Source organism: Hyaloscypha bicolor (assembly GCF_002865645.1).
Source record: "Hyaloscypha bicolor E unplaced genomic scaffold K444scaffold_87, whole genome shotgun sequence".
NCBI classification, from domain to species: domain Eukaryota; kingdom Fungi; phylum Ascomycota; class Leotiomycetes; order Helotiales; family Hyaloscyphaceae; genus Hyaloscypha; species Hyaloscypha bicolor.
The window spans coordinates 2774214-2792436 of record NW_020194589.1 but is presented as its reverse complement, the minus strand read 5'-3'; the positions used below and the strand labels follow the sequence as shown (position 1 = coordinate 2792436).

The window sequence follows — 18223 nt, the reverse complement described above, 5'->3', positions numbered from 1 at the left end:
ATCTCGAACTCGAGAGGATGAACACGCTGGCTTATTCTGTTCTTATTCGCAGGATCGTGGGGTGTTCTGGATGTGAGGATGTGCTGTGGGGATCACCGAGTAGGAAAAATTTGTTCTGTGCAAGGGCGGAGATTGTGGTGCAGAGGCTCTGGATTGGCTGGCGTTGTTGAGCCAAATTTTTGGATTAGCCGAGGAAAAGGGGCTGAGGAGGCTGGATGGATGCGTGAGGGCTTGACTTCGCCTCCTTTTGCGACTAGGCTCTTTGGGAGGCTAAACTCGGTGCTGAATTAGAATTTAGGGTTGAGAGGATTTGAGGGGATGCGGGGATTGGTGGGAGAACGAGGACTCGGGATTCCGGCAATGGTGGGAGAGATAGTTAGGTCACATGACTCAAGTTCACGTGATTGAACGCCACACGATCGACTCAATTTCGATGCAAGGTAAACTTTTGAAGGTGGAAGTCACAGGAGTGAGTTTCAGGATGGCATAGAGAATTGTTGTAGACTTTTTGTTATTGGTAAAAGAGTGCGTATCTTCTGTCATGGTACAGCGCTATGTAAGGGGGCACTCCACCAGGCGATCCAGTTCATCCCAGATCAAGCCCATCCATGAAGAATCCCACCATTATGCTAATGCTCCTTCCCAAACGCCATCTTAATGCTCGAAAATGCAGACACATGATTTCCAGGGAGGCGTCCATATATGAACATCACATTATGTCCAACGCCCCAAAGACGCCGCCATCTTGTTCACATCTCCTGTGAAATGACAAAAGAAAGTCGTAATGCTCCTCCATAATTAGACATGATGGCTTAAATTTCGTTGTCCGCCCAAGAACCGTGAGAAGAGGTTGCCGCCCAAGCGTGCTTTCTTCGCGGGCTTTTCTTCGATGACTTCCCGCTCGATCTCGTAGGGTAGCATGCCGTGCTTGCCAGAATGTTGACCAGCGATCTGGACATGGACGATATCTCGGCCGGCGTGCGTGGGGCTATCGAGATATGGTGCTGGTACCCGGTTGCAGCTGTTCTCCAATTCCTCCACGTAGCTGCCGAGACTTGACTCTGGGGTGCCAGTCCTTGAAATCGAAGAGATGTAGGATGATGCTGACGAGGAGACAGTGGAAAGGGTGTCGCCAGTGCCGCTGCGTGCTAGGCCAGGGACATCTGTGGAGGCAGGCGGGGAGTCGTATCGTTGCCTTGATGCTTCGAGATAGTGACCGTCGTATGCCAGGTGCTTCTCTTGATAGGCCGGCATCCAGTATTGTTGAGCAGCGTCGTATTGGATCCGACGAGCTTCGTCCGCCAACAATTGTCTTTGCTCCTTTTGCGCCCGCTTTCTGGCCTCCGCCTCTCGTGCTGCTTGCTCTGCTTGCTCGATCTCCTGTCGGATGGGTGCTAGGAAGGGGTCGAGGTGGGTGTAGAGATCGTCTTCGCTAATGTTGAGATCCCAATCGAGGAGGAACAGGAGTTGCTTCTCCATCAGATTGACCTCGGTCCTTGAAAAGCCAAATGGTTCGTAACCTCGAACATTCGAGTACTCAGCCCAGTGCTTGTTCTTTGGCGAGGAGTCATTGAGGAATTTTGCGGAAAGGATCAAAGCTGCGAGGAAGATTCTGTGGACAGTGCACCTCAAGCCCTTGGCAACAGGAGGTAATCGTTGCTTCAATCGCTCGAGGTAGACCAAAGTCGTCATCAGAGTCGGTACTTGAACATTTGACTTCCGTACCAGCGAGCTAATGAAGCGTTCAAGAGAAGGTAGGTTAGTTTGAGGTTCTGAAGAGTCGTGTGGAGGTGTTTGCGGTGGTGAAGGAGGAAGTCGACTCGATTGATGGGTTGTGGGTTCGCACTGGATAACTTCTTGTGCCTTTTGGGCAAGATACGCAACCATCGAAGTGCTGACGGGCATGTAGATGAAGTGCTCGAGGGCAGCCTCGTTCAAGGCTCTGGAGGGAGACATGACTGTATGTTGTCGAGGATGGTGTTGATGCAAGAGTAAGATGAAGGCTTGTTGTTTGAAGATCGGAGAAGGTTGGTCGAAACAAAAGAAGAGCAAAATTAATAATGGGTATTGTATAAATCGTAAATTTCTTGCGGTATTGTCTTCTTCCTATTGTATAGAGGCGTTGTATTAGGCCCGTCGACTATTGTTGCTGGCGAAGCGAGGCTGAGGAAAGGCTGTGAAAGGAGGCGGCGCAAGGGTGGTGGGGCGGCAGAACAAGACACCCTGCAATAGTGAATTCGCTGGCAGGGCTCGAGCTCAGGAACACGAATCCAATGATGATGGATCTCGGAGGGGTGACGAGGAGTGTCGTGGACGCTTTCCGGCCAGCGGGAAGCTTGAGATGCCAAAGGCCAAAAGCCAAATTATATGTGCCTGACGAGGTGTTGTTGGCGCAGCACACAAACAGTCATGCAGCGGCGAGGTTGACGAATGTGAGCGGCCGAAGCGATGCAGCGTGCAAGTGCGAGCAGCTGCTAGTCGAGCGTCGGGCTGGGGAAGGGATGGGGGATGCAGGATTCTTTTAACAATGCCGCCTCGCTAACAGCCTGGAGGATTTGCCCGGGCGATGTGCTGACGCTGAAATTATTCGATCAGATGAGGATCACCAAAGCGGCCGAGTACAGACTTCCTGTCGAGTTGATAGGAGGCGATGCAGCTCACGGGTGTTTTTCGTGGGGACGCACAGACTGAGGGCGATGGCGTTTTGACAGTTCGTCTGTTCCGCGTTCAAAAGGAGGGGCCGGGCCTGAGTGTTTCGTTTCGAGGGCGTCGAAGGTAATGTACTCCTGAACCAGGAGAGGAGAACGTGTGATGGACCGGCACCGGGATCTGACAACAGCCTGCTCGAAGTCGAGATCGGGGGTGGGGGGGAGATGGCGAGGATGAGGATGAGGATGGGCGAGGAGGTTGGTGTAGCTGCAATGTAGTAATCTACCAACCTCGAAATGAGGGCTTGATGGTGGTTATATGTATTCGAGTACAAAAAGGCACCGGTATGGGGTTGGGCCAGTAGGGCGTCGGCGGCGGTCTCTGTCTGGGCGGGATGAGGATTGACAGGCTGGTGGATGCCAGGAGTAACTGCTACTACTCTAACTTAATTGTTTTCTAACACGCTCTGCACACTCTAGCTTTGCCTGGCCAGGAGCGATTATTTTCGTTCTCCAGTAAGGAATTTGGGGACTCTCGAGGCGATGGTTGGCCCTCGATGGATGGCGGTCGATGGCTGGGCAAATAGAGGTGCGCTATGCCCCCTAGGCGCTGGAAAGGAATGCTGACCGTCAAACCCCTCGTTCCAAAAGCAGCCAAGGATGCTGGATGAGTTTCAGCCCGCCGCGCAGGGGTCGACGGGGTCGAAGGGGTTGAAGGGGGCAAGGGATGCAGATGATCGCCAGGCGAGGGACCAGAAGGGAGGGCAGGGAGGGAGGGCGGCGTGATTGATTTGTCTGCAAGGCGTGGCGCTGGTGTGTGGCCCTGTGGCACTGGAGATGCGTGCTCGAGCGAAGTGCTTTGTACTGTACCTCTCTCTCTTGCCTCCGGCAGTCGTGGTCGAGTCGTCCTCGAGCCGTCCTTGACTCCTCCTGCGGCGCGCGCGGTGTTTCCAGACCTTCGTTTCTCCTGCTGGACTCGACCTCCCTGTGGCCCCGTCGTTCGTCCGTTGCGTCTCCTGTCGAATCTGAGTCTTCCGCTAGCTCCAATAGCAGGACCGCGATGCAAGGCCGCGAGGATCGTGAAACCAGGAACAAGCGGACTTCTCGCATGCAATATCTCGTGTCTGGCCAGGAGCGTCGCGATGTGCGTGCAAGAGCACGACGGACCGAGATATGTGCAGAGTCGGGGATACCGTGGATAAATCAATGTTCCGTGGTGATGAAAGGGGGAACGGGAGGAAGCTCTACGAGTAATGTATGCACTTATGCACCGGCGAGGAGGTTGGTATATCGCCGCCAGTTATTATTCCCACATAAAGGATGGGGATGACTGTCGGTGCAGAACAAGAGGGTGTGGAGTAAAGGGCATCAACGGGGCTGGATGAGTTGTCCTTTTGCAGCAGCTGCTAGTTAGCTGGCGGTGAATGGGAGCTCTCCCGTGGTCATCCCTCTCTGCCAGCGATCACGCATCTTGATGTTCCTTGCACGATGGCCGGGTCAGTCGCTGGAATGGCGACACATGATTGAGGGTGTTGATGATCGCTCCCCGCCTCCCGGGCCAAGCGTCGGCGAGTCGAGCATCATGCGTTTTGGCGAGATGCTCGGAGATGGCTGGGGAGGGTTGGCCACCTGATATTACGACGCGTGAGAGGCTTTGCAGCCCACACACCAGCACAGCAAATCTTGGACATTTAAACTTCGCCATTCTGCTGAGTTTGATGGCGCGGCCTGATTGGCATTGGTCCAATTTCACGCATCTGCCACCCGTGAAGTCGGTGGCACGGTGGCCAGCCCGGCGATCTCAGCAGCGCACCTTATTTCCCCTTTCCCCTTTCCTTCTCTTCCTCCTACTTCCGCAGCTGAAGATCTCCACCTGTTGGGCTCGTCCGGGTTGCGGCACTCGGCATCGACGAGCACCAGCAGTCTTGTCTCTAACTAGATGACTAAGGAGGGGTGGCTGAGAGAGGAAGAGAATGCAGCAAGGAATCGTCAGGCACCTGGCGGGGTTTTCATTGAGCGTCTTCGCCATCTGCGTTTGAAACACCGGAGGAGCCCGCGCTTTAAGTGGCCCCCCCTTTATATTGAATGCCCCTCCAGCCGGTGCCACGCAACATCGAGAGTTCCATCTTCGCTGAGGCCTCGAGACATGCGGCTGATCTACCTTCCAAAACCATCTGACAGTGGGAGGCACTCACGATACACACTCCCTCATTCGTCGAGACGGCCTCTCAAATCGACTTCATGGAACATCCCCAATCTCCTTGAGTGTTTGGAGCCCATCGGAAAATGGCCTTGAGCTTGCAAGCTGTGGCTGTGCTCGACATTTCTTTTCTTCAGCACCAAAAGACCGCGAGAATTGCCTGGCGCTGCGCCAGGGGCGGTCTCTCCGGCCGAGGCCCAGCAGCGCTTGTATCATCGTGAACTCTCGCGGCAGCTCGAACTTCTCCCATGTTCCGCTGAAGTCCTTCAAACATCAACGTTTCTACCATGCCCTCCAAATGATACGTACCTCTCTCTTCAAGGCATGGCGAGCGAAACGCTGAAGGAATGGCGGTTACCTGCCTGGGCGGCTGTCGCAGCCCGCGCGTCTGGAAACCCCGTTCGAGCAAGCGCTCGCGGGTTGCTATTTCTATATTTGGCTCCCAATGAAGCGCATGAAAATCTACCAACATTTCACTTATTAATATCTCATCGTGCAACCTCTCGCGTCACTTGAAGAGACGCCGGAGCTGGAGGCACAGTTTGCATCCTGCAATGCGAAGGTCTTGAATTGTTGTTGTTTCCGCTCGTGGGTTTGTTTGGAAAGTTGTCCTTGCAGAGCTTCGTGGGATCTCCAGTCAAGCTTCCACGGGGCGCAGCATCTTCCAGAATGCCATTCGGCATCTTACCGTCATCACGGTCCTCACCGATACCAACATTAGAGATGTCTCAGTTATTTCCGACCATTCACCTCCACAGTTCTCACTGACAGATCCTCTGCAGAAGCTTGGAATATTCTTCAATGCTACTCACACACTCGCAGGATATCCTTCAATCCCACCTCCTCCTCGATCCTGCCTAGATTGCACCCATACAGCGCATCTAAGTATTTCCGGCATCCCACTCAAGCAATTCCTCTTCCCCACACCATCGGAAACCGGCTCTCATCCCTTGTGGCCTGCTTCCCCAACTTATTAATATCTAGCAAACAGGTCGTAACTATAATATAGGCAGGTGTAGGTCTACCTCCATATGCTCGAGTCAAATCAAGCTCCACAGTTCTTCCCTATTAAATCTTGTACATAGATATCCAATAAAAATCCTTCCACCCACAGCAAGATCTAAATAGACAACGCAATAACCTTCCCCCCATCCCCACGGGCCCAATCTCTCCGCTCCGTTCCGTCAAACAACAGCCAAGACCCACCAAGCATCACCGCATTACCGCATTACCCATTCCCTCACAAATCCCTTTGCAATGCGGCCCGTCCAGCACGTTTGTTCGTGCCGAGGATTCTCATGCACTGCAGCAATATATTTGCGAGACGAAGGACAGGAGGGAAGGCACGGATCCAGCGGCCGTTACACCCGAATTGGTATTTCTAGCCGTTCAATCAATAAGCTCATTTATGCAAGGAGAGACGCGTGGGGTCTCCGTTGGTCGACAAACCGAGCGCAGGATGGACCCCGACCCGACGTTCTGGATACGCTGACTGTGACACCCACGGTTGGGTATGCGGATGAACATGCAGTGAGCACTCTGGGAAGGAAGGAGCTTGCTTAGGTGCATGTGGGGCGGACCGCAAATAACCTGGGGGAGTATTGGTTCGATTCCTGCGAAAATTGTGATATGCAAGATACATGTACTTTTTTTGCCTTACTTGGACGTTGGGAAGTATGGAATGGGAAATATTGATTGATCCCTTGGTTGACAGGTACATGTTTGAGGGTTCCTTGATCCAAGAAGATGTGAGACAAGTAAGCGACTTTGTTCAGTCGGTGGTAATAATATTCCTCAATCAGTATGAAGTGATGCGAAACTTCAATGGGTATCCAAATCCAACACCACCTGGAACCCTCCACATCTCCCCTTGGTATCAATTTAAATACATCGAAAGAATTCCTTGTTCCACCTCTATCATCAGCGATGTGATATTTCGTCTCTCACTGATCACTCATCTTCATCCCAGCCTCCCTGCTCCATCAAGAACCCCATGACTCTGTCTCGGAGGCTCTTGAGCTCGTTGCCAAGGGAGGAGCTCCACTGCTCTTCGACGCATCTAACACGCTCCTTCAAATCATCTGTAAGTCTAACCTCCTCGTCATTCTCCACCTCCTTCAGCTCCCGGACTACCTCCTTCTCATCTTCCCCCTGCACAATCCGCTGCGTGCGCATCAATCTGCAATTCGCCAGCGTGACCCCGCTCTTTACTTCATGCAGTAAGCACAGTAAATTCGTTTGGCTCTCAATAAATTGATACGTGCTCTTCTCGCAGTGCTCTAGCAGGCTTTGCAAATACTGCATCGGGAAGACTTGATAGCTTGGATTCTCCTCGTATTCTGACGCCGGAATCTGGATCTTGAAGTTCGTTAAATCTTTCGGGATCTGCTCCGTGATGCGTGAGAGTGAGGGTGCGATGTCCCAGAATGCTGAGAGTTGGACTTCGACGCCGCGCTTGACGTTCTCTTCGATGATGTCCATGAATTCTTCTGTGCGTTTTAGGACTTCCTGCTCGAAGGCGAGTTTTCGTTTCGATGCGTCTTCTGTGAAGAATGTCTCGGCGTTGCGGATTTTCTCTTCGTTCTTTGCGAGGCGGTAGGGTGTGATGACCATGTCTCTGTATCGGTTGTTTCTGTCGGACAACAGATCAAAAAGCTCTCGGTGGAGCTGCTCGCGAGCTTCGAATATCCATTTGAGCAGGGTTAATTTTTCGAGAAGCTCGGGTTGCTCGTCGCCTTCCTCTTGCGTCAGGTTGGGGCTTTGCTCCTGTGCGTCAACGAAGAGTTGACTCCGTAACGTAGTGAAAAGTTCTGTTGAGCGAGCCACTCGGTCCATGAGTAGGTCATTGAGCGGGATGACGACCTCTTTCTGGAAGAGCTCAAAATCGACCTTGCAAGCTTCCTTCTCCTTTTCTTGGGCAGCAGTTACAGCAGTTGCCTCAATTTTTGCAGCCTCCGCGAAGGATATCTTCCCCGACTCGATTTCTCGTTGGATGTTCAAGCGCAGAGAGTTCCGGCGTTTGGAGGCTTCGGTTGCTAGATCGTCTTGAATTTGCAGACTGGTATTTCGGAAGTGGGATTTGGTAGCTTCAACTTCGGTAAAGTCAGAGAGAACACGGACGATGGTGCGAATAGAGGTAAGGTCGGGATGATTGTTATTGACTGCCGGGTGGTGACGGGGATAAGGTGGGGGAAGGGTGACGAGGCGTGACACATCTAGATGATTTGGATTTGGAGTAATGGGGGTCGCTGGATATGGGGTTTGAGACTTCGAAGGAGTTTGTTGCAGTGCTGGAGACGATACATCTTGTTCATGTAGCCCAACTTTCTCTGGGGGGTATTCGTTCGGCCCGTAAACATGCTTTTGGCTTGGTCCAGCTGCGTCGGGGCTCGTCATATTTCCATTAGTCTGTGGATCCCCATTCTCGTACTGCAACGCTTCTCGCAATTCTCGTGGCATGCCCATGTATTTGGACTCGCGCTTGGATCGTTCTAACCTCTGTGAACCGGCGCCGTCTGAGCGTCCTTCCTGGCTGACCTCCCACCATCTGCTTGATGGCCTGCCCCTGGAATCCGACCCATCAAGTGCTTCACTCACGCTCATGCTTGGGATCGGCGACAGAGATGGCATGTAGCCAGACCACCATGTAGAATCGGGCCGTGCGAGTGCCGGCGATGCTGGACCAGAGCTGGAAGACCGCTCAGTGTTGAATTGTGGCTGCTCATGCAAAGCTGCTGTCAAAGAACCCCGATGAGATCTCTGTCCAGGTATTCCAGGAGATTTGGGTCCAATTGACGAGTCAGGAGTCCAGCCACTTGAGCGTGATACACTTGATTCCCTACGAGGCTGGTTGTAAGGTCGAAACAGGTCACGAGTCAGCTCCAAAATCTCGGATCCCATTGCATCGATAGCACCAGCATATTTGTCTCTCCGGATGCGGGACTCGGTGACAATAAAGTCAGCAAATATGCGAACTCGTTCGCTGTCAGTCGTAGCAGCAGCTTCCTTCTGTGCAAAGGTTTTATGCCGCTCAATAGCATTACGAGCGAACTGCTCCGTTGGAGAAACCTGGGAGATTAGGCTCGTGCCAGATTGACGTGATCCGGGTCTGGATGGGACTAGTGGCGGGGGTCCTCCTATTGACTCGTTGTTGAGGATATACAACTGGCTTAGGGGAGGGCGGCCAGGAGAACCGAGTGACATCCGACTCTGAGGAGGCGTTGGCAGAGCTTTAGGGGGTATTGCAGGTGAACTTTCACTGAGAGCAGCTTTTAGCTGTGCCGGGGAGAATGGTGGCGTTGGAGCTTCAGGCCGATTGGACGAGTGAGGTGGACGAGGTGTAGATCCGCGTGAGCTAGAGTCTTTCCTTGCTTGTATGGGAGTTGGGTGCTGAGAGATATCTCCAGACTGCGGCGTCTCGACCTGATTGGACCTTGCACTTCTGGGCGTCGATTTCGTAATAGTTGGTCGGCGGCTGAGTATAGTGGAAGGGACAACAATATCTGAAGGAGTAATAGCCTCAGCCCAGGGGTTATTTGACGGCTCTTCCAGGGCAACTGCACTTCTCCTCGTCTTGCTTTCCGTCCTTCTTTCCCGAATGCTCTTCGGCTCGCCTCGGACCGCATGGGCTCTTGCCAAACCCGAAGAGCTAGATCCAGAGTTGGCCAAGTCAGAAGTAACTGTGCTCGAAGAGGCAGTTGACGTATCGATATGAAGTCCTTTGTTAGGTGACCTTCCTCGAATCGACATGTCCTCGTGACCGTCGACCCAACCAGCAGGAGTTGGTGGAACTGGACCTAAAGTTGAAAGTAAATGAGGAGGCCTTCTGGTTGGCGGCGATACCAGATGATCGTTCGTCCGGGTCATGCTCTGAGATCTTGATTGTGGGGGTGGGCCTGGCGGAGGGGGAGGTAGTGGCATTCCTGGTTCCCATCGTGTTGTTGAAGAGCCCCGTGACCGTGAGGATGAGGGTGTACTGATTGCCCCAGTAGATGCAGCTCTCCGCGAGGCTGGCGGGCGAGAACCTGCATTAGATGGCTGGTCTTCCTCAGATGAGGAAGGTGCTTCAATAGATGTCGGGATAGGCCACCGTACAGCTGGGGGAGGGAGATTTTCTCTGCTAGGCTGGGGGGAAAGCCGTGCGGGCTCTTGTGCTGTCCTTCTGGGAAATGTAGAAATGTTAAATATGGATGGTGGTCTATCGTTGGAGCCTGCACGGGTCCGTTGAGGAGGCGGAGGGGGAAATGTGGGGTTTGACACGGGTTCGGGGGATGACCTGTATTGGTTGGCAGGCGAGACTCGAGTAGCAGGTGATATGCCAGAGAGGACCTCTTCATTAGAGATCATTGACGCCCGTTGACTTCGTGGTGGAGAGTATGGCGGCGGGGCAGGTGTCACGACTAGAAGATGATTAGCCTCTTCACATCTTGACAACCCAAGAAAATCATGTGCAATGAACATGAGTATATACAGAGGGGATAGTTCAAAATACCTTCTGTATCTTGAACCCTCCCTATGGAATGATGAGTTCCAGCATCTGAAGCAACAGCCGGCGAGTTCAGCCATTGCTGAGGATTGTAGGGCCGCGCAGCGCTGACTGGCGTGTAGGTCGAGGGATTGTACCCAAACGGCGCACTCAGAGCATTCGAGGAGATGGCCGAATTGGGCGTCTGGTGAACCTGTGGGGCGAGGCCAAGGGACGTCGTGAGAGGATTGAGCTCCAGTCGACGACGAGCTGCATCTCTCAAGGCGGACATGGTCGTGGCTTAAAATAGCCACAAAAGCCTATCTGGCGTAGCGACTTGTGCGGGGACGAAACAGCTCAAGCCCAACGAAGAGCTCTGGGCTGCGTCTTGCGGCGACGGCTTCGCCCCGAACTCATCTGGAGCCACTGAGCCAGAGAGTAAGGAAGAAGAAGTTGAGGCTCGTCGTGCAGAGATCTCGAAAAATGGAGGGGTCCGGCCGCCCTTATGGTCTCATCACAATCCATGCCTGCCTGCCTGCCCATGGCCGATGCCCATGCCCATGCCCATGCCCATGCCCGTGCTAGCAAAGAGTTGCCGCGAACGTGGAAGAAGTGCTGCAGCGCTCGCTGCAGTCTCCACCCGCGCACGGGCCAGGGTCTATATATGGGAGACCCCACGATTGGCCGTGCTACTGTGATGTGCAGGCGGGCCTTGTTGCGCACCCCGGCGCTGGCCAATGGGGCGCCTGGTGCGGTTAAGTTGCTCCCAAAATAAGCGCTGGACAGAAGCCTCTGTATGCACAACTCGCACGTTAAGGGGCCCGCTTGCACCACTTGAGCAGCGCCCATATTTAAGCTTTCCCACTGGGAGTGATAAAGTGTGATCACGATAAGATGCCCGTGGATGGAGACTTCCTTCGTCATGCGTGTGCAAGGCCGCAAGCCAGTGACGGCTGTCTAAATGTGGACGATGGGCGGTGGAGTGTGGAAGTGGAAGTGGAAGTGTTCGACGCAGGCTCCACCGCCGTACCGCCGGACACCCACGGCGTTGAGGTACCCGAGATTTCAATATCGCCATGCAGCCAGCCTTTCGGCATTTCCAAACAACGTCGCGGGACTGCATCAGGTGCCAGGTAGCCCTGCCTCGATGCTGCGCGGGTCTGGCCTGTATAGTTTTCGCAGCATGAAGTTGTAAAGTGCTGAAGTAGATCTCGAGGATACTAACGAGGGAACGTCGAATCCGAATCACACTACAGTAAGGTACGTGATGGTCGTTGGCGAGCGGCGAGCCAAACCAAAATAGAACACGGTACTGTACAGTAGTACTGTCACCTCACCCCATGGCTACATATTCCCAGAATAGCGGACGGACCGAGGATGGCTTGCCGGCCGGAAATTCTTTCCGCCTTCTGTAAAGCCACCTGCTCGCCGGAGGCACAGTTGTTTCCAGGACCACGGTCAAGCTCAAATTCCAAACATGGAAGTCCACAATAATAATAATCAAAGACATTTCAATCCAAAACAGACAGGCCAGGTGAGGCTCGAGATGATGTGGCTGCGGCGTTGGAAAATCCGAGAATAGCTTTCAATTATGACGCCCGAACTCACGGGTTGTGACGCTCCTCAACGCTATCTATACAGGTTGCTGAGAATGAGCGACTCCAAACGAGAAACATTTCCAATCGTGCAAGTCCGAAGGGAGCTCGATGACCATATGCTGACGGATCCATCAGACCACGCAAGCCGATTCCAAATCTGAGTCTCATATCATCGTAGGTCTAGGAGTCCGCGAGCTTCACTCAGACCTCTCACTGTGGCCCAGTGCTCCCCACGCCACTGTGCCTCATTCTCCGTTTCAATCCGTAGACAGTTCAATCTGCCTTGTTCCCACTTCCAGAGCTTTCTCCCGAACCAGAGTATGAAAATTCGTCCGGCAGATCCATTCCTACTCTCCTGGCGGTCAGGCGTACTCTTTCCTCTTCATCCATGCCCATGCCCGGGTTGTATCTTTCTAACAGCGTTGCATACATCCTTTGTGCCTTGACGTACTGAAGGAACTGCTCTGCTTGTTCGATTGGAGTTTTTGACTCCGAGACGATTGTGCTTCGGATGCGAGCTTGTAGAGGTGATCGAGACTTTTCTGACAGCGGACGAGAGGGCAATTCGCGTAGAAATGCCCGGTAGAGGGACCGGAGCTTCGTAGGTGTAGCCATTGTACGGTTAGAGTGGGCACAGCGATGGTTGTTGCGGAGGCGCTCATGCGATGAAGCGTGGAGTTTGACGCGATTTCTTGAAGTTTGGGATCGGCGAAAACAATGTCCGACATTTTGTTCGTAAATTCAGCCTCGCTCAAAATTTCCACTTCACTTTGAGCATAACGGACTCCAGAGCATCTGTGCATTGTGCATGATCCGCTCGATGTCTTTGAAGCTGCAATCATGTCTTCATACACGAAATACTCGTGCTGGGTTGTCAATGCTCAGCTTTCGGTCCCTTTCCAGCCATGCTGCCTCTAATCGATTCCACCAACAGCCACCGAAATCACCAACAGTTCGAGCATTCCCTACCTCGGCGCTATCATACCATTGGGACACACTGCCGCCGACTCTAGCTCAACTGAGCCATGCTGCAAAGTTCTTCAAACTGCAACCTCCAACGTTCTTGTGGTCTGCTGAAAAATTCAAGACCATGGACTTCGGCAACAGCCCCGAGGTTTGCTTCCTCGGACGATCGAATGCGGGAAAGTCATCACTTCTGAACGCTCTTCTATGTAAGAATATAGCACACACAAGTTCGAAGCCTGGCCGAACAAGACTTATGAATGCCTTTGCGGTTGGCGGTGCCGAGGACAATGGAAAGAATAGGCTAGTCGTATTGGACATGCCTGGATACGGCAAGGGAGGGAGAGCAGAATGGGGTACACAGATTATGAAATATCTGGAAAAGAGGAAAGAGCTGAAAGGAACATTCTTGCTTGTTGATGCGGAGCATGGCATAAAGAAGAGTGATCAACAGCTTCTGGCTATGATCAAGGATATCGGCATACCATATCAAGTCATTCTGTCCAAGGCAGACAAAATCGTCTTTCCAGGAAGTAGGACGCCGAGTTCTCAAGCATTGGAGATAAGACTTACGGAGCTGAGAAGGACCATGGAAAGTGTGAAGGAGGCAGTTCAACCAAATTCAGAGGATGATGGAGGAGCGGTTGGAGAGGTCGTTGCCTGCAGTTCTGAGAAATGGATTGAAGGAAAAAGAATGGGCATTGATGAAGTCAGATTTGCTATGCTTCGAGCCGCTGGATTGGAATATCGGCCCAATGTCCCCTTGGCGAGACCAGTGGAAATTGTACCCCATGAGGAGATTTTTGGTTACGGTTGAGGGAAGAATGCTGCAGCAATTAAAGACGTTGGTTGATTTGCAAAGAGAGTATCAAGGAGGACTGTGAGAGACAGGAGAGTGCTTCTGAGGCGGGGCTCGCAGTGGACAAAAAAAAAGCGGCATCAATTGTCAATGTTCTCAATCAAAGTTGGACATTCACCTAAACCCGGAAGGGCGTCGGACTTTGAATCCCTAGAATCTTGAGATATTCAAAGGGGATAGGCTTTGAACGTACAAGGATACAAGGGAACATTTGGAGAGGATTTGTCTGGCTTGACTTGGGGCGTTGAAATTCCACAGCCCAGTCCCGCTTTCCTTCGCCACCACGAGGCAGGCAATGAACTCCAAGGACTAGAACTTGGGGCCGGTCACTCCGGGCTTGACCCTGAAAGAATCATCAGTCGCCACTAATGGAAACTCTGAATCATGGAGGGTGCCAGCAATATTCATGTATTCAAGAAGAAAATTAGAAGGGGAATAGAAATCTCAACAGCAAATATTGCCACTGCAACAGCAACTAAACAATTCCAACAAATAAAGATGTAGTTCAGATTAAGGTATCGAGAATCCTTGCACGTGACGTGGCTATTCTGGGCACGCAGGCACTTCGTCATCCGCCCAAACTTTGGCCACTCGAGCTGTTGTCCGGTCCGAGCATCCTTTGTCCTGTCGCATAATCCACAACGAGAAGATGTTCTGCTGAGCCCGACAACCATCATTGAAACACTCTTTTTCCACCTGCGTTCCCGTCTCTAATTCTCCCTCCTTCTTCTTCTTCTCAATCCAGCGACTGCAGGGCCACCGGTTCGTCTTCCTGCAATCTCAACCGCTGAGGCTAGACGACGCCTCCTGCCACCGCATCTCCACCCTACTCTGCAGTCGTAGGAGTCGCACCTTCACGCCTGGAGCGATTCAAAGTCGCAGGGAAGCTTGGTAATTGGCCAAGACGTCAACTTTGGCCTTCTCCTTCTATCTCACCATAATCGCCGCCCGAGTCTCGCTTCGCAATCATGTCGAAGGTCATAAGAAGCGTTAAAAATGTCACGAAAGGATACTCCAGCGTCCAGGTCAAGGTCCGGAACGGTACGGCTGATGTTCTCTGATGGAGGAGTTCTTTCTGACTTTAAATAGCGACCAGCAATGATCCATGGGGACCTACGGGAACGGAAATGAGCGAAATCGCTCAGATGACATTTAATTCGTACGCACTATTCACTACAGGCTGGACAAATCTGACATGTGGTCTACAGATCGAACGAATTCTATGAGATAATGGATATGTTGGACAAGCGACTGAACGATAAAGGAAAGAACTGGAGACACGTATTGAAGGCGCTTAAGGTCCTGGATTACTGCCTCCACGAGGGTTCGGAACTAGTTGTGACATGGGCGCATAAGAATTTCTTCATCATCAAGACATTGAGGGAATTTCAGTACATCGATGAGAGTGATCGAGACGTTGGACAGAATGGTAAGAAGGGTTAGATCGGCTTTCTAGACGCCTTGGCTAACAGTGTTATTAGTTCGGGTTTCCGCAAAGGAATTAACTGCGTTGATTCTAGATGAGGAAAGGCTACGAGCAGAACGTAGTGACCGCAAGACATGGAAATCGAGAGTCACTGGCATAGAAGAATTCGGCCCAACTCATGAGCAACCTCAGCGCCGCAACACAAAACCTCACCGTGCACAGCGAGCGAACGAGGAAGATGCCGAGTATAAATTAGCGATTGAGGCTAGCAAGTACCAGGAGGAAGAAGACCGAAAGAAGCGTCAAAGTCGGAATGGGGAGCCAGAGGACGATGACCTCGCAAAAGCCATCAAGCTAAGTAAGGAAGAGGAAGAGCTTCGAAGAAGGGAATTAGAAGAGCAGAATGCCCACTCTCTGTTCGATGACGACCCTATCCAAACTGTGCAACCTACCGGTGGCTTCAACCAAGGATACCAGCAACAGCCACAAGTGGACTGGGCAGGCAACCCGATTGACCAAACCATGCAGCAGCAGCAACAACAACAAACGGGCTACATGGGGAACATGTATACAGGCTTCCAGAACCAGTCGACTGGCTATCAGAATGGATTCTCGAATGGACTTGGAACGCAAAACGGCTTTGATCCTTATGGCCAACAGCAGATGCAGCCGCAGCCACCACAGCAAACTGGCTTCAATCCTTATGGCCAGCAGAATGCCTTCTCTCCTCAACCACAACCTGAACCATTGATCCAAGCCAATACGAACAATCCTTGGGCAACCAATAATCAGCAAGCACAAGCTATTAACTCCACACCAGCTGGCTCCAATAATCCCTTCGCACAATCGTTTGGCCGACCTCAAACAACCTCAGCTGTGCAATCAAAGCCAACACTGGCTACACTTCAAGAGCAACAGACAGCCACTTTTAACAACACTCCTTCATACAATCCTATCACTTCTTTCACACCTCCGCCCAAAGAACAAGACCCCCACACTGCCAGACTCAACGCTCTCCTTTCGTCAGGTGAAGGCATGGATACCTTTGGCAACACTGGTAACCTCCGCATTCCGGCCCAACACACCGCCCCTGGAACTTTTGTCAACAGTGCAGGAGCAGGTCTGGGACGGCTCACGGAACAACAGACAGGCACGAATCCCTTCCTACAGAACCAGTATACGGGTATGCCCCAGACGTCATATGGCAACCAATCTGGTGCTTTTGGTGCTGGTCGACAGGTTCCAGCGGCAACAGGTCCGGCGGGCATGTCGAATGGATTTGGTGGTGGTTATGGTGCACAGTCAGGTAATCCTTTCGGGCAAAGACCTCAACAAGGATCAGGCGGACAGGATTTGATACAATTTTGAGCCCACACGATCACATGGAGTAGTGGTTCGAGAGATACACCTTCGTTCATTGCGGTTCGCTTGAGAGCTTTGGATTGCACAATTGTCTTTCTTAAAGCAGGCGTGCAAATGGTATTCTTTTTTACAGAAGCGGTCGATTGGCATGATAAGTCATTGCTGGATCAGGGCCAGGGGTTCTTTTCGTTGTCCTTCAGTTAGATTTGAGGTGACCAATTCACAACCGCATGGCACACGGATCAATGATCTTGAGCACTGAAGTGTGCCATAATTCACATATCCCTACATGTAATGCTCCGTCCAATCGCGCCTTGACTCCATCGCTTCCGTGACCCATAGAATTGCACTTGAACAGAAATCGCTCCCGGATTCGGCTGCGCCTCTTTCTACACCCTTAAGGATTCCAGAAAAGAAGTTACGTGAAGTGTGTCACCCCATGCAGATATTCACAAACTCCTCTCTTCCTACTCCCCCTTTCCCCTCCAAATCAAATTCCTCAATCATAGCCACCAATTCATCCTCTTCTAACCCCTCGCCGAGTTCCCTCGCCACCCTCCTCAAGTCCTCCAAACTGATGATGCCCTTATCCTCGGTATCAAACAGCGCAAACGCCCTCAGAATCTCATCCCTCGGATCCCGCTCACTAATCAGCTTCGCAGCAATCGTCTGGAATGCCTGAAGCGTGAGGACGAGTCGCCCAGGCGGTAGCTGCTCCTTTTGCTGTTGCTGTGTAAGAGGCTGTCTAATATTTGCAGGAGGGGGACCTGCCAGTTCAGTGTTTAGAGGGGGAGTGCCGTGGGTGTTGAGGAGGTCGAGGATTTGTGGTTTTGGGAGGTCGAAGCCCAACGCTTTGAGGGCGACTTTGAACTCGTGGTAGTCGATTCGCTGGTCTTTGTCTAGGTCGAAGAGGCCAAACTGATCTCTGTTAGCAATTGGATTTAAGAGTGGGAGGGGAAGGAAGGGAGGGCAAGAAGGCTCACGGCTTCATTTATCTCTTCTCGTTGCTCGTCCGTGATGTTGTGTATGGGTGCTGAAGGCCCTGCGCCTTGCGCCGCTTCTCGTTGCGCTCGCTCGCGCTCTTGTCGGTATAGTGCGTTTTCTCGACCTGAAGGGTGCGCAGAGGCGGAGAAGGCATTGGGTGCGTTGCGTTCGGGGAGTTTGCCATGCAGGGTGCTGGAGTAGGGGCGTGTGGGGAAGGAGGGGTGCGGTTGTGTCGTCGATGCCATTGAGTTTTTGAGGCCGTTTTCCTAATCGTAGAAGAACTGCGATTTTGTAATTGGCGGTTTAGGAAAACAGAGCAGTGTTTAATGTTGCTTAGAAGTGTATGCGATGTTTACAGTAGCACTGCACAAGGGTTGTTGGTGATGTATGCAGGTCCGAGGGATGGACGCGATTTTTCGCGCCTGCGTGATTTTGAAGGCGCTAGCGAGGAATGTGCTTGAGTAGGTGGCACAGGGGGTTTCCAGGGGTACTTGGCTTAGACGGGAACCTACAGATGCTAGTAAAAGCATGGCTTCGAGTCATTCAAATGTTTTTGCTTCTGGTTACTGAGGAGTTCCCTTCATGGCCCCAGCATCCACGCAAAAAGAGAAGAGAGAACAACCAACTATGCACAACCAATAGAAGCAAAGCGACCTGTGCCTCGTCCTCCTATGATCGAAGGCATCCGTCCCTGGTGCGTCAAAGTGTAGAAGATTTGT

General features: G+C 52.2%; 8 protein-coding genes across 8 annotated transcripts; 2 read left to right on the top strand and 6 right to left on the bottom strand.

Annotated features, from left to right (window-relative positions):
• Positions 1-798: 798 nt before the first annotated feature.
• K444DRAFT_530885 (cyclin) lies at positions 799-1956 on the bottom strand (the record flags this gene model as incomplete). Its single annotated transcript, XM_024874930.1, has 1 exon — positions 799-1956. One exon carries the CDS (start codon positions 1954-1956, stop codon positions 799-801), a length of 1158 nt encoding a protein of 385 aa, XP_024736061.1.
• A 646-nt stretch (positions 1957-2602) lies between these two features.
• K444DRAFT_630778 (uncharacterized protein) lies at positions 2603-4353 on the bottom strand (the record flags this gene model as incomplete). Its single annotated transcript, XM_024883262.1, has 3 exons — positions 2603-3058; positions 3124-3892; positions 4136-4353. 3 exons carry the CDS (start codon positions 4351-4353, stop codon positions 2603-2605), a joined length of 1443 nt encoding a protein of 480 aa, XP_024736060.1.
• Positions 4354-6683: 2330 nt separating this feature from the next.
• On the bottom strand, positions 6684-10787 carry K444DRAFT_425608 (uncharacterized protein). Its single transcript, XM_024872737.1, has 2 exons — positions 10319-10787; positions 6684-10247 (listed from the first exon to the last, which is right to left on the bottom strand). Exons 1-2 carry the CDS (start codon positions 10602-10604, stop codon positions 6799-6801), a joined length of 3735 nt encoding a protein of 1244 aa, XP_024736059.1. The 5' UTR covers positions 10605-10787; the 3' UTR covers positions 6684-6798.
• Positions 10788-11223: 436 nt separating this feature from the next.
• Positions 11224-11572, bottom strand: K444DRAFT_613948 (uncharacterized protein). Its single transcript, XM_024880444.1, has one exon. The coding sequence runs from the start codon at positions 11407-11409 to the stop codon at positions 11233-11235; it is 177 nt and encodes a 58-aa protein (XP_024736058.1). The 5' UTR covers positions 11410-11572; the 3' UTR covers positions 11224-11232.
• Positions 11573-12183: 611 nt separating this feature from the next.
• Positions 12184-12525, bottom strand: K444DRAFT_643824 (uncharacterized protein; the record flags this gene model as incomplete). Its single annotated transcript, XM_024884896.1, has 1 exon — positions 12184-12525. One exon carries the CDS (start codon positions 12523-12525, stop codon positions 12184-12186), a length of 342 nt encoding a protein of 113 aa, XP_024736057.1.
• Positions 12526-12730: 205 nt separating this feature from the next.
• On the top strand, positions 12731-13690 carry K444DRAFT_630775 (uncharacterized protein; the record flags this gene model as incomplete). Its single annotated transcript, XM_024883261.1, has 1 exon — positions 12731-13690. One exon carries the CDS (start codon positions 12731-12733, stop codon positions 13688-13690), a length of 960 nt encoding a protein of 319 aa, XP_024736056.1.
• A 1010-nt stretch (positions 13691-14700) lies between these two features.
• Positions 14701-16526, top strand: K444DRAFT_530982 (ENTH-domain-containing protein; the record flags this gene model as incomplete). Its single annotated transcript, XM_024874944.1, has 4 exons — positions 14701-14773; positions 14822-14891; positions 14941-15161; positions 15214-16526. The coding sequence occupies 4 exons, from the start codon at positions 14701-14703 to the stop codon at positions 16524-16526; spliced, it is 1677 nt and encodes a 558-aa protein (XP_024736055.1).
• A 250-nt stretch (positions 16527-16776) lies between these two features.
• K444DRAFT_613945 (EF-hand) lies at positions 16777-17939 on the bottom strand. Its single transcript, XM_024880443.1, has 3 exons — positions 17504-17939; positions 17292-17438; positions 16777-17243 (listed from the first exon to the last, which is right to left on the bottom strand). The coding sequence occupies exons 1-3, from the start codon at positions 17747-17749 to the stop codon at positions 16953-16955; spliced, it is 684 nt and encodes a 227-aa protein (XP_024736054.1). The 5' UTR covers positions 17750-17939; the 3' UTR covers positions 16777-16952.
• Between the last annotated feature and the right edge of the window lie 284 nt (positions 17940-18223).

Excerpts from the sequence above, each read along its gene's own strand:
- K444DRAFT_425608 (XM_024872737.1), bottom strand. The coding sequence starts at position 10,604 with ATGTCCGCCTTGAGAGATGCAGCTCGTCGTCGACTGGAGCTCAATCCT. Across the intron at positions 10,248-10,318 it reads TATTTTGAACTATCCCCTCT|TCGTGACACCTGCCCCGCCG; the intron begins GTATATACTCAT and ends ATCATCTTCTAG.
- K444DRAFT_613948 (XM_024880444.1), bottom strand. The coding sequence starts at position 11,409 with ATGCCGAAAGGCTGGCTGCATGGCGATATTGAAATCTCGGGTACCTCA.
- K444DRAFT_613945 (XM_024880443.1), bottom strand. The coding sequence starts at position 17,749 with ATGGCATCGACGACACAACCGCACCCCTCCTTCCCCACACGCCCCTAC. Across the intron at positions 17,439-17,503 it reads GAGAAGAGATAAATGAAGCC|TTTGGCCTCTTCGACCTAGA; the intron begins GTGAGCCTTCTT and ends AACAGAGATCAG. Across the intron at positions 17,244-17,291 it reads CCCCTCTAAACACTGAACTG|CAAAAGGAGCAGCTACCGCC; the intron begins GCAGGTCCCCCT and ends ACACAGCAACAG.